The sequence below is a fragment of the Struthio camelus genome, chromosome 2 (assembly GCF_040807025.1).
Source record: "Struthio camelus isolate bStrCam1 chromosome 2, bStrCam1.hap1, whole genome shotgun sequence".
Classification (NCBI taxonomy): Eukaryota; Metazoa; Chordata; class Aves; order Struthioniformes; family Struthionidae; genus Struthio; species Struthio camelus.
In genome coordinates, this window is record NC_090943.1 from 12877805 (window position 1) to 12892439 (window position 14635).

The window sequence follows — 14635 nt, forward strand, 5'->3', positions numbered from 1 at the left end:
GTGTGGATGATGCAGATTGATTCAAGTACCAAGAGTGAGAGAATTTTATTGTAAAAGACTAAATTTTGCTATTTTTTCACCCGCAGTTAGACTGATGGTCCTTTTTGTTCAGGTCGTGATTCAAACCGTCATTGAGATCTAACAGGATATGGCTCAGAATTTTGTTTCCTTCCTTTGTGTCCTGTTTGACTCTGCGTAGCGCTCGCTTGTCTCTGGAATGGTGTAAAACTTCTTTTGGGGGTGAGCGCTCCTCAGCGCACAAAGACTGAAATGCGAGACTGAAGAGGAAAATCAGTTTTTTCTAAATAATATTCAGTGGCATACGATCACACAGCCATAATTATGGTGAAGGAGCCTGTTAAGTTTTACCTGAATGCAGATGTAAGAACCAATCCAGCAGATGGCACCAGAGCTCTGCTGGTGGCTAAAACTTTGCACTAGGCATGTGATTCTTAGTACCAAGAACAATTTTTAGGTTTTGAAATGTGAGGGAGGAAAGCAAGACTTTAAACCTGCTCATAAGCCTCAGTTTTTGTTCACTGCAGTATTATGTTTTGTATCTGTTTGCATCCTGAAGACAAATTGGATGGTGTAATTTCAACTACTTTTTCAGTATCTTTAATGAGTTAAATTTAAGATTTAGTCAAAATAGCAGAATACCTTATGAAAATATAATACAATGATGCTGACGTATTGAGAGATTAAGATATCTTGTTATATACACAGTATGATTTTATAAATTTAATTGACTTCCAAAAATTGAAAGCAATTCCTCTGCATTGCTGTGTACCGTGAAGGGATACTCTGTCGAAATATGTGTATATGCTAGCTATGAGAGATTATTTGTATTTTATGTAAATGGACTAAGAAATCACCTCTGAGCACATCAAAGCTTTCTTTATTAAAAGCAGACCATTTCATGTAGTCCAGTCACATGACAATTGTGGCCTAGTCCAAGAAAAAAACCATCCTGCAGTAAGGCCAGAAGGGATCTGTATGGTCGGCATGCGTCTTGAATTAATGCCTATTTTGAATTACAAGATAATTTTTGTAGAGTTGTGGCTTGTATATTAGGTTCTTCCAGTGATGAGGAATTCAACATAGCCCTTGGTAAATCCTAAAAGTTGCTCATCCTGATGGTTAGCTAACTTCCCCATTAAACCTTCTGTGCCTCCCTGCTCTGAGTCTGCCTGGCTTCAAATTCTAGGCACTTGATTTTATTTTACCTTTTTATTATACTGAATATCTTTGTTTCCTGTGTAAATAGAGACTTAGATTATGATGAAATCTCTCTCTCTCTCTTTTTTTTTTTTTTAAATACCCTACATATTAGCTTTTTTTAATTCCTTACAAATTAGCTACTTTTTTTTTCTTCAAAAAAAAGTAACCTGTTTTGCCTCAAAGTGTGTTTTACAATATGTTTGGACATTTATACATTGAAAGATGATTTTAGTACGTTAGTAGTACTTTTGCACTTGGAGCCTGTGTTGAGCTGAATCTCCAATATGAATTCAAGTCTTTTGAAGTTGTGTCTTCCTAGGGCCTTTTCTAAATCTGTAAGCACTGCTTGTTTTCTTTTTTCTGATAAATGTTTGTTTCAATTCAGTAGATGTGTGACTTGCCTGTGTCTTCCTTGCATAGTGATAAAAATATCACATGTCCTTTTAGATTTGTCGTGCCCCCAGTTCATGTCTCACTAATTATTGCAGGCTGATTAAAAAATAATGAATGGTGTAGGAATACGACCTGATTTTTATCTTTGTTATTGTCTGACTGTGGGGGGTGGATGCCCCAAGGAATTTACGTTCCTTTTGTTGTCAAGCCCCAACCACATGTCTCATAACAGAGACATTTAACAGAGCACTGGCAAAAGGTTATGTTTATATTGTTATCCAGGCACAGACTGGTTGCACTTTAAGGGAATAGTTCCCATGTTGGAGAACAGACATTGACAGACGTCTTGCAGAAAAAACTCATCAAGCTATATATGCTTCTTCAAGTATGCCGCGTGTGCTGAGGTCTACCTTGATGTGTGCAGCCTTCTAAAGTGTTTGCATTAGAAGTCTTTACCATTTGTAGCCTAAAAAAATCTTTGCCTGTGCAGGTCCACTGAAGTACCCTGCATGTTTTCTACTTTTGTTCTGACAGTTCTGTAAGACGGGAAATAAATGAGTACCCTATTGGCAACGGGGTGCTTATCAGCTAATGGACATATATACCTCTTCTGAATCATATGTTGCTTTTGATAAATGTTTGTAGTATGTTTAGATGTAGAGCTTAAATGCAGCTAAAGAGTTATCTGATGCATATTGAAATATTTTTCTTTTTTTTCAGTGAAGGTCAAATGTACACAGTGTTTGGGCCCGTATCATCCCTTGAAATGCTTGAATAAAAACAAATTCCAAGTCTCTACTTGCAAATGCCATCCTTCAGAGAGTAAAATGTTGTCTTCCAAAGCAGCTTTGGATAGCTGCTCTTAGTGAATGACCTTTGTTAATTTTTCTTGAGTGTTCAGTATATAGTTATGCACCAAACTGTCATGATGGTGAACACGTTTCTTGGCTCAAAAAAATTATAATATGAGCAAGTATTATTGACCTAGCCAAAAAACCAAAAAAACCCCAAAATGTATGTGTGGATTCTCAGACTTATTAGTCTTTATAGTTAAAGCCAGTGCACCAACATGAACGTGTTAGCCGTTTAATCTATATCAGTGTGCTACTTTCTGGATGAATTTGTAGTTATATTATTTCTCATGAAGAGCTGAACAAGGAGGCTTATAGTATTTTTAGACTATTCCTTCTCCTTTCATTCCAACTGTATGGCTATAGATATTCTTTTTAGAGACCTAAAAGGAAGGCCCTAGTTAATCTGCCATCTCTGCGTCTCCGAATATGCACTTTGATGGTGAATTGTGCTTCATCCTGAAAACTTTGAAACCAGTGAAGTGCAAATATGTCTCACTAGGAGATGCTTCATCTTTTAATTCTTGTGTTTGCTGGAAAATCTCAGTTTAAAAAAATGTAAAAATACTTAAGCGGGGCTGATTAGGATGCTGGGCTGAATTCTGACGTGGTAAATTGCGAATTAATGTCAAAATGGCATTCTGCATCAAGAGACTAGTAATTGTTTTAGTTTCCTGGAGCTCAGGTTTGCCTAGGTCAGTAGGCTGTCATAGATTGTCTCTTCCTAAAATTTAATTCTCATACTCTGATCTGTGCTTACTTGTAAATACAAGTAAAGACTAAGTAAGTAAAGAAAGACCAAGTGATGAGGGGGAAAAGATCTCTTCCGGCAGCAATGGCATTAGAAATCCCTGCTGGAAAGTCTTATTCCAGATATCCCCAATATTACAAAGTCACTGTCAGCTATTCTTATTACTGGAGATTTCAGCCACGTTTTCTTGGGGAAGTTGAAGTGTATCTCCTTATAGTTCTAGACATACAAGTTTATGCCTTTGCTTAAGTTACGTTGCGAAGAGGACCCATTGCAGGCCTTTAGTGCCAAACAAAACGTCACAAGTTGAACTGCTGTCAGCAGGGTACAACCAGTATAAACAATCTTTTCTTGAGATACTTCTGTTCTTGCTTCAGCGTTTAATACTATCGGTGATGCTTTGTCTACTTCTTTTCTGTTGTTTCTACTCAAAGAATGCCTTCAGGAGATGTCTTAGGCATTCGCCATGTGTGGATCTCTCAGTCCCGCTGCTGTGAGAAGTAGCGCAAAATTTTTCTACTGAAACAGTGGGTGATTCTATTACTGTAGTATTCTGACATTGTTCAGACTCCTATGGGTGTGTTTCTGTTTGGTTTTGTTTCAACCTCTCTTGTCCTTAGCTGACTTCCTTATGGTAAAATTGCTTCTTAATTGTTATAAAAATATAAAGATAATAAACTATTCTGTAAGCCAGAAGAGCAAATGCTGACAATCTAAAGCCCTGTAGCTAAAAGGAAGAAACACCCTTTACCTATCCCACCCCGTAAAAAAAAAAAAAACTAATAAATTAAGTTTGATATAAGCCCAAGGGATTTTGTCAGCCACTTCTAAAAAGATGCAGGCAAAAATCTGTATTTAGTTGCTCTTGAGCGCTTTAAGTTTCACTACGGCCTACGGAGAGAATCTTGATTCCATTCTTGAATGTATATACTAGAAAGTACCTTTTTTTTTTTCCCCCTCCTCCTTCGAATGACCCACAAAAAAGTATAGCCCAAACCTGTTTCTTTGTATCATATTGAGTGAAGTATAACACCTTATAGCGTTTTGTCATCCCAAAGCGTAGGTAACGTGCAACAATACTCCAGGGAGAAGTGGCCCTTTTAGTCCTATCATAAATGCAATGTTGTTGATTTAAAGATATCTGCACTTTAACTAATTTATTAATTTGCCATCCAGTAATTCTCATAAGAGTTAGTGATTGTTTTGAATCCTTTATCATTTTATTATTTTAAGACGGGTATAGAGAAAAAGGAGAGATGGGCTGTTTTCTCTAGATGTCATGAAACGTTTCTAGTATAGACTTTGATTTTAAACGCTAAAAAATGATTTTTCTGTGCTAACAATTTTCCCTGAATAGATTTTTTTTTTCTTGTATTAATTCTTCCATAGTTCATTCTTATCATTTTTGAAGTTTGAGAAAAAGCTCTGGGCAAAGTTGAGGCTAAATCCACAAACAGACTTTGTGAATTGTGCACGTAGCTCTTCTTGGAATTAAGCTCTTGTAGCACTTCTTTCCAAAACCTTAATATGCAACCAGATGTGGAGATGCTTGCCGTGCTTCTTAAATGGTGCTCTGATGGCCACAGCAGTAGCCCTTTGACATGAGCAACATACTGTCCCTATCTTGCAGTTTTAAACCCATGTCCTGGCTTCCCAGCATGTTACCCCACCAGCTCTAGACCATTCTGTGCGGAGATAATACTTTGCTCTCTTAAGAGAAAGTGACCTATTGCCTAGAAAGGACTGTCCCAATTGCAGCTTCCTTTAGGTTAGACAAAATATTGTCATTATGTAAAATATGAGACACATCAGAGCAATCAGGTTTTGCTGTTTAACTACAATTAGGGGAATGTTGAATAATTGCTCTGTTTTCATTCAATTTTTCCATACCTAGTCCAACATACAGGTTAGTGCTCTTGAGTGGATGCCTTTCTGCAGGCGCAAAATGAAATCGTCTCGAGTGTTTAATGGCAAATCTTGGTATAAGCTGCATATCAGCGTGGAAAGAATAGTGTTAACTTTTTTTGATGTAGTGCCAGAAAGTGTTCTGCATCAGCATTTCATGGTCTAACATTTCCAACATCATTTTTTCCCTGTGTGTGAAATTTCAGCAGATTGTTATGCAAAACAGTTCTGTGTCTCAGTGTGACTGGGGAGACAGCTGTTCGGCCTAATGAGGAGTGCGAGCATTACCGTCTTGCTGTTGATTGAGACCCACGGAGGGAGCAGGATGTTCCAGATCGGGCAGTGGTGTGTGGTGAGAAAGTGCCACGCTGTCAGCTGGAAGTACACGCTCGGCTGCTCCCCGCGACAAGATAAATGAGTTTTGCTGGGGTTTGGCGGAGTCTGAAGCTTTTCGGGAGAACAGTAGTAGCACACCAAACTCCCTATGGGACCCATGGTTTAAAGTGTCATAAGACTGCTTCCTCTTTGCCATTTTTTTTTTAATGTCCTACAATACCTGTCATCTTTCTGAGTTATTAAAAACCTAATGTCTTCTAGCATTCCATTAACACATGGTCTGATAATCTCTTGTTGACACTTTTTATTAATTTAGCCAAGGGGATGTTAACTACAGTTTTAGCTTGCCTAGAACAAATTGAAGACTACTATCAACAGAAAGTAAAAATAGTCAAAAGAAAATGCAGAAGGAAGTCTTTTAATTTTTGTGCTGCGGGTGGAGTTAGGGAGGGAATATTTTTGAAAGTTTATTTGTATATTGGCTGTCCTGCCAACTTCTCTCTCCCTATACAAACTTTCCTTCCTGTGTCCTCCCCTTCCCCCTTCAGTTGGGCTGAAATCCTGTTTTAGTCCCTGAGCAGGAAGGAGGTTTTCTTCGTGTTGCTATTTTGTCTTAATTAAAAAAAATGTTTTTAAAACTTGGTAAGATGAATCTGTCTCATCTTGAGAGAAGCCTTAAATTGGAATAGCAGAGGAGGCAAAGCATGATTTGTAGTGCATAAGAAAAGCTGTGAGGACAGCACTTGCTCACATTTTCTGAAGTCGGTGGTGTTAGTTGTACACGTCCTTGAATTTAACTGTGTATCTGTTTTTTAAATATCAACTGAATGTATTCCACATAAAGAAACTTCTCACGCTTAGTCATCACTAAGTTTCTGCTGAAACTGCTGCTAGACAGAGGACAATCAAGTACTGATAACTTGCCCCAGAGTTGTCAAGTTTGAGAGAATGAGATGCTCTTGGCCTCTCTAGCCTTGGTATTACGCTACTTAAAACTTTTAGGCTTGCAGTTGAATATTGAAAATGGGCTATTTTTGAGAATTGAATCAAGTGTATGTATAGTTTTTCCCTAGAAGAGTAATGTTTCATTTTTTTGAAAGCGTAATATCTAGCACTATGTTATGCAGTGTGTCCAGACACTATTTACTTTGAAACTATGGGAACAAAATTCTTGATCATAAACACTGGGTCCAGTAACACTTGGTTATATACCTAGCCTTTGTGTTCAGAACTCCTTACAAAGAAGGCTTTTTTTTTTTTTTTTTAAAAAAGTCATATGTACATGCAAATAGTCAAATTCCAAACTGCACTGCCGTACAGTGATGAACTGTTGAAGCAATCGGCAGAGGAGTAGGACTGCTAAGCTTCTGTAAGGATGTCACTGAAAATGGCCTGGCAGTCTTCCTTCTGGCTTGCTGTCATTTGCCTGGTCGTCAGAGAGTAGTACAGGCAAAATGCGTTGCGTTTTTATTTTGTAAACATTTTCTTTTTTTTATCCAGTAATATCAGAATCCATAGTTAAAGTGAAAATAATACAGAAAAGGGAATATTTTTCTTTTGAAAATATTTTTCTTTTGGCAGGAACAGAAAGGGTTGAATTGGCATTCTGTTTGCACAGCAGTACTTTTGAATGTTTTCATTTGAAATACGATAAATTGAAGAATGAGAGAATTTTATGTGGTCAGAAAATCTTAACCATGTTTGACAGTGACAAGTGATAAAGGAGAACCAGTATAAGATCGAAGAAGTTGTAAAGCGTTGTAGAGTTGTGAAAAAGGCGTTTGAAATTGGAGGATTATTTTAAGACAGTTTCACAACATATTACAGCTGTAATTGGAATAAAATGTATGATGAGAAAACAAATAAGATATCTATGTTGGTAGCAGAATACTAAAATCCTCTGTATTCATTTCCTGGTGCTTTTCTCTGTCTTGGATTCTTTCTGCTGAAGCGCACGAGGAAGTTGAACAGTGTATGTTAAAACATATAGGGATTTAATAGCCAATTTTAAACTTGTAAACAGTGTTACTTTAAATGCATTATAGCGGTACTGAGTTCAGTGAAAGTCTGAAAGTTAATTTCAAGTTAGTTTTTTGTTGGTATCGTCACCCCTAGTATTAGACACATCTGTTTTGTATGTTGTTTATTTTCTTGAAAGGTAAGCACAATTTAACTCAACTTTGGAAATTTCTCTTTCAAATGGATAGAGGTATGAAAATTTTAGCACAAAGTTTGTATTTTTGCATTTTCCAGTCCAGGAGAGAGGGGGGATAAGAAAAATAGTACTAACATAGACATGATAAAATTTTACACATATTATCAAACTCTTCTGTGTTTAGAGTTAGTAATGCTTTGGTTGTCCGTTTTCACGTTCAGTGCTGCATTTTAATATTGACTATGGTGCCAGCTAGAGTATATTTTTCCCCCCCCCTTTTCCCTTTTGGGGATCGGAGGAAAAGAGTTTGTATGTGGAACAATTTACTGAAATAAATACTGGATAAAGAAGTAGTGAAGAGAGGATTGCAGTTGTTAAGTTTTATGGAGGACAGGTGGGTGGAAGACAAGTGCTGTGTTAAGAACATGCCAGCTCTATCCCAAAGTGACTTGATGTGAGTGAATTTTCTTCCTAAATGTTAAGGCGCCCAATAACAGAGAGTCATCAGTTGTGGCTTTCATTATATGTTTTAACTTTTTGACTTTAGATTCATAAAGTCCAGAGGCTTAGGCAAAGACCTTTTGGTTCACATTATAATCATCTCCCTAGTGGCTTAGCTGCACTCTAATAAAGCATTAGGAAACTTTGTATCATGAATAAAGTGAGCCTTCATCCTAATTAAAACTTAATATGGTGTCAATTTAAATTAAGAGGCTTGCCTAAAGTGGTCCATTGTGACCTGGCTAGTGCTAATCTCAATCAGCAGCTTGGATAGGACATGAATTCAAATTTCTGCAGAACAACCAAAGTGACAGCAACAACTGACAACTTAAATTAAAATTACTGCATTCTAAGAAATTGATGTGCGTGACCCAAGTTACAAGATAGGTCATTAAATCAAATCTATAGAAACAGAGCTGAGAAGCCTTTTTTAATGATCTTGGGGAGAGATGGAAATGCTTTGTTAGTACATCATGTAGGTGGAAAACAATTTTTTTTTTTTTTTAAAGAGTTGAGAGCTTACCTAGTGCTAAAGTAAGCGTAGTACAAAAACGTTGATTGCTTAATATGAAATAATAGGTAAAAGGTAAAAATAGGTTAAAAACATTGCTTCCTCATCATGATAATTATTCAGTATACTATTCCTGTAATAAAATTCTTTGTATAACTTTTCCTGAGAGTAACATATTGCACCTACAGTCACCAGAAATATTATTGGGAGACTCTCTCTGGCTGCCCTTTTGCAATTGTTGACATAATGAGGCAAATTTGAAGATCTGGCTGTCATGCTACCTGATATGACAACTTGCCATTTTTCTCATACGACTATCAGGCTTTAGCTACTTGTAGAATAGGAATGTTAGAAATTAGTAGACTGAGGGTTACTGCTAGTAAAGTTATACTTGAAGCTCTATCTATGTATTATAGCGTGTTTAGCTGTGTTTTCACAATGGTATTAAGTTCACCTCAAATCATGAATTTTAGATCGCCTCTGTCTGTCCTGTGAATAACATAAATGCCTGAGGTAACTTTAAAGAAGTGTTTGGATGGAAAATTTCAAGAATTTGGTCTCAAAAGACATAAGAAGGACAATTTTACTGTACACCACTGATTCCATTCTGATTGTCTGAATAGCTTACTGAACATTACTATATAAGTGAATTAAGACTCGAGAGTGAGCTACGAACATTTATCCTAAAATATGTAATGCTATATTTGGTTCATATTAGGACAAATGGAATGTGAGAGGTGTCTCCAGACTGACTTTCTCCTGCTGGGCTTCTTTTCTTAGCTCTTTCACCAGTGTAACCCTGTAGCTCTTAAGTGACAGGGCTTCTTGTAAGAATATATTTTATTCTAAAATCCTCACTTGAAGATTTAATATTTCAAGTTACTTTGGTTTAAAAAAAATGCAAGCCAAACATTTTAAAGGGAATATAGAAACAGAACTTTAAATTGGGTGCTAGTTTAATAAAGAGTTTTGGAGCTTGACTTGATTTTTTAATTCCCAATTGTTTAGCACTGTGACATCAGCAGTTTTCACTGTGGGGGACAATGTTGTTTCTGGAAGTGATGACCGTACTGTAAAAGTTTGGGATTTGAAAAACATGAGGTCTCCTATTGCAACTATCCGCACAGACTCTGCAGTCAACAGGTAAGCAGACTTTTGAGTTACCATTTTCTAGTCTTAATTCATTGAATAGAAATTTAATTTGCTGACTTAAGATTGTACAGTGAAATTCATTAGATTTGGAAAAAGCTCTGAAGTGGTTTTGTAAAATACGTGTGTAGAGCATTTTTAATAGATGCGTCATACTGCTTTTCAGAGGTTTTCATATGTGGTACAAAGGTTAAGCCTGTTTGAGCATCTAATACTACAGAAAATAACTCAATGGTTTAATACACTTACTTTTGCTTATGCAATCTACCAGGAAAAAAAATCAGCTATACCACTTTCAGTGAACTTAAACTTGTACTGTCAAAATCTGTTTGCCGGGCTCACTGTTTTGTACATAACCTGTTTTTGTCTCTTCTCTGCAGGATTAATGTGTGTGTTGGCCAAAGAATCATTGCCCTTCCACATGATAACCGACAGGTTAGATTATTTGACATGTCAGGAGTGCGATTAGCACGCCTCCCTCGCAGTAATAGACAGGTAACTGAATTTTTACAGCCTTAAAGTATGTCTGTTCTTCTCTTTCATACAAGGTTAAAATTAGGGTTTGAGCTCTGGTTGAAAAGCTGAAAAATGCTGAAAGAAGCTTATCTGTAGAAATGGTTGAATATACCATTGTTAATTATTGAAAATGACCAACATGCAAATGAGTAACATATCATTTTGGATTTTTTTAATTGAAATCAGAAAAGTTGTTTCAGTCGGTTGGATTTCATAACTTTTCTCCTTGCTAAAGCGATACTAATGTCTACCTTATATAGGAAACACAAAAAATGTTTAAGAGCCTTCAAAATGTGTTTTAACATCTTGATGTGAATCTTGTCAGGAAAATAACTTGCTGAGGTTTCATATTTTGTTTCAATTACAGTATATTTAATTTGTTTTATAAAGAAGTAAAAAAAAATTGGGTCGATATGTAAGCTCACCTTTTGTGTGATATTATGAAAGGTTCCACACCCCTCCTCCATGCTTATGCAAATAAATATTTGGTATTTGGGACCAAGTACCAAATCACCACGCCTTCTTTCCATGCTAAGAATTTGTACATTTGTGGCGCTACTTTACATAGCGAATAACACTAATGGAGCAAATTAGAGTAAGTGAAGTTACTTGGATAATGTCACTTAAGTGTGTGTGTGTGTGGGGGGGGGGGGTTGTGGTGTTGGTGGTGGTTTTTTTTTTGTTTTTTTTTTTTTTAATGCTTCAGTTTTCTGGCACATACCACAAACTTTATAAACAGTATGTTTCACAATACCTGTGTAAAAACAGTGGTGTCTATCTTTGCTGTATCACTCGCAACTTTATGGCAACCAGCTGTTCAGGTGGATACAGCCTCTGTTGACAGAATTTGAGAAAGAAAAAATTAAAAATTTAAGAACTGTTTAACATTCATCTATTGTTTAGTCTTATTTTTTTTAGTATTTCCTTTTAGGAAGGCACTACAGAAAAGATTGGCGATTTTTTTAACTTGAATGTTGGCCAGAATCCTCTTTGGGGCATTTTTGATACTATTGGATTTGAGTAATAGAGGCACTGCTTTTCCTGACTAATGGGATAACATTCTTCCTGCAGTATTATTATCCTTTCTGTATTATGAATAAGGTGAACAAAAAAAGATCAACACTTAATCTTGCAAGCTCGTAGCAAAGTAGTTGCCAGCAAGTAGAGCCTTATTTTAAGATTGCTTTTATAGGTGTAAATGCTAAAATCAAAATTCAGTTGACATTTGTAAACAAAATGGTAAATAGCAGACCCCTGGAAAAACTTGAAAATTTTGATAGGCTTGTTGGTATGCTTCTTTTATTACGGACCCACTGCTGATACTAAGGAATATTATCGTCATAAAGATCTTACTTTGTAGATGAAACTAACTAGGACCTTTAGGATTCCCAAATACCATTTGTAAAAATTAGTGTGAGCATTAGTATGTTTCCATTTTGAGTCGTTGTATTTAATTTAAAGTTTTGGAATGTAACATTTATTTGGTATAAATGCCAAACCTTGGCAAAATATAAATGATCAGTATTATTTAAAAAAAAAAAAAAAAAAAAAGAAAGTCCAAAATTCATGTTAACTTGTTGACATAAAACCTTTTCAAAATATATCCTAGAGTAATACTAGTATCTCCTAAACTGTCCCAGGGCCACAGAAGAATGGTATGCTGCTCAGCATGGAGTGAGGACCATCCAATATGTAACCTGTTTACATGTGGATTTGACCGTCAGGCTATTGGCTGGAACATCAACATCCCTGCTTTGTTACAAGAAAAATGAAATGCTGGAAGTATTTTTGCATTTTATGTTGCCATGGACTTCTTTACTTTTGCAGACTTTTCTGAATACTGGTCTGCTGTTGCTGTAAAAGCTCATCCTTAAAAGGAGGGTTTTGCAAATGTTGTTCTTGTTACCACATTGTGCACAGTTTGCATGAATTGTACAGAAAATGTGATTTTTTTAAAAAAATAGTTTGTCTTGTGTATGAACTTTTATATTTTGGCATCCACTGGTCAATAAGTTCACTGTTGCATAGAGCACATAAATGTTCATAAGTTGTTTAGCATTTATTAGATAAACAGTAGGGCATTACATTTGTGACATAAATGTGAAACCTATGTAGTTATTGTAGAGATTATATAGCAGTCTGTTACATTTTTCCATGACTCTACATATCTGCCTTGTCTTAAAAATAATCTGCAGGGCTAAAACTTTGAAATGAAGTGTGAATTTCACTAGTTGTATGATTGTAAACATTTTTTTTTAGTTTGCATCTGTTTGGTTTTTTTTTTTTTTTAGTGCTGCAGTATCGTGCAACTTCAACTCCATTTTTATTCTAGTTACTGGAGAAATAGTAGATTTGAGAAGGAAAATATAAGCAACTTGTAATGAGTACAGAATGCCAGGTTAATTCAGGATGGTTTTTGTACTTTTCTCTTGAAAAAGAAAGATGTTCATTCTGCCCTTCTTATATAAAACTGATTCTAATCTCATGGCATTTCACAGTAGCAAAAATTCAGAATATTGTAATTCTTATCACTGAAATCATCAAGCAAATTTTGAAGCACTTTAGTTTATAGCTATTGTTGTTATAAACCATTTATGAAAGTTTGACTTTACCAGTGAATGTGAATTGACCTTTATAAGAAGGATTTGCTTTTTTTTGGTGATCTACCACCCAGAAGTGAAATCATGGGGTTTTTTTTGTTTGTTTTTGTCTTATATACCTACAGTGAGCATACTTTTAATTTAGCTCACTTCCCTAATTTTTATTTTGAGCCAGCAATACAAAGTAAATGAGTACTACCTCAAAAATGAATGTTAGTCAAGATGCATTGAATCTCTCTGTAGCCTAGAAAGAAAGCACTTTTGGTCTCTGGCTGAAGTACTATCTCTAACATGATAGGAAAGACAATCATACTAAATGTGATCTTTAAGATAATTAACACTTAAAGCTAATGGAGCAATACGATAAGTAAACATCATCTGTCACCTTTGTGTTCTCAGCCGTGGCTAGAGTTGCTGCAGTCCCTGTTCTACACCAAAAGGGGATAATTATGTAGGTTTTCCTTTTTTCTCCCAAATGATACTACTCTAGTTTTGCTCCTCACTGTGTTTAGTCTCTTTTGCACTGGCAGCATGGTGTTATACCACAGCTGTTGATTGTATAAGTAAATGCAAGTGGCAGCTGACATCTTCAGAAAGAACAGAAAGGCTGCTTCAGACAGACACTTCCTTCTAGCTAAAGGGAGATACTGCCCCTAACTGTCTGACATATCACAGTGTAAGATGAAGGGTTAGAGTAATCCAAGGGTGCACTCTTGTAATGGGATTCTTAGAGTTTAAAGTGGGTTGCCATAAGATACTAAGTATTATGGACTTTTAATCACATCCTTATGACTATGAGACGCTACAGCTGTGCTCATGTCCTCTACAGCAGTGCTTATAATGACATTAAGGCTAATGTGTAAACTGGTTCTCCTGTTAACTAATATATAAAGGAGTGGAATGGGATGAGAGAGTGAATACATCACTGAGTAATTACAGGGAACATGGCATCCTAGAAGTGATTTGGAGCATAACACTGAGAAGGATGAGAGGACCAAGGAATTTAATCGAAAGCATATATGGTGTGTTCATAGTACAGGTAGTCATAGTAACTTGATCTTAAATCCCCCCGCCCCCTTTTTTTTTTCGAAGTACAAGATATATATAAAGAATTAGTATTTTAAAATTCCTTCAGTACCAACACTAGTGATGTTGGGGAAAGCAGCTGCAGACTTAGACTTTTAACTCTGGTTATCAGAAGACTTAAAGGTTGCTGTTAAAGTTTATTTTCACTTTTTTTTTTCTTCCTGTTTTTTTTTAATACTTGGGGTAAAACCATTTGATGTTAGGTTGCAGGTTTTTTTCTGTGGGAAAAAAGGCTCACTTTTTCCTTTAATGTTACAAGAGAACTTAGCACAGGTTGGTGCTGTTTAAAAAAAAAGAGAGAGAAAGAGAGAGAGAAATGTCTGTTCAGCCAATAGAAGCCATTTCTTCAGTGTGACCTGTGCATAGTATCTTGAGCAAAGATTAACCCTTTAACTATCTGTGGTGGGGAAAGGGTCAATGGTTTTAGTCCTGCTAAAATAAATTATTGAGCTTTTCAAATACATATGTAATACAGGACCACTAGACTCTATGCAGTTTAGTCATCATTGCTGCAAACTTTTTATATCGCTGGAAGTGTCAGCCTCTGGCACCAGGAATGGGATGACTAACTCGCTTTCACTTTCGGAGGAAAAAAAAATCAGCCAAGGTGCTAGAGCCATGTTCTTATGAGCGGGCTACTATTTAATCAGCTAAATACTA

The 14635-nt window shown here is 36.1% G+C and overlaps 1 protein-coding gene across 8 annotated transcripts in view; it reads left to right on the top strand.

The window, feature by feature from the left end:
- WDR37 (WD repeat domain 37) overlaps positions 1–13976 on the top strand; it is a 51912-nt gene extending 37936 nt beyond the window's left edge. For all 8 annotated transcript variants that reach the window (XM_068934328.1, XM_009683957.2, XM_068934325.1 and 5 more), the window contains 3 exons: positions 9633–9767; positions 10154–10268; positions 11930–13976. In XM_068934328.1, the coding sequence (XP_068790429.1) occupies positions 9633–9767; positions 10154–10268; positions 11930–12061 (382 nt within the window). In that variant the 3' untranslated portion in view covers positions 12062–13976. The remainder of the gene's footprint in view (positions 1–9632; positions 9768–10153; positions 10269–11929) is intronic.
- Positions 13977–14635: the final 659 nt, after the last annotated feature.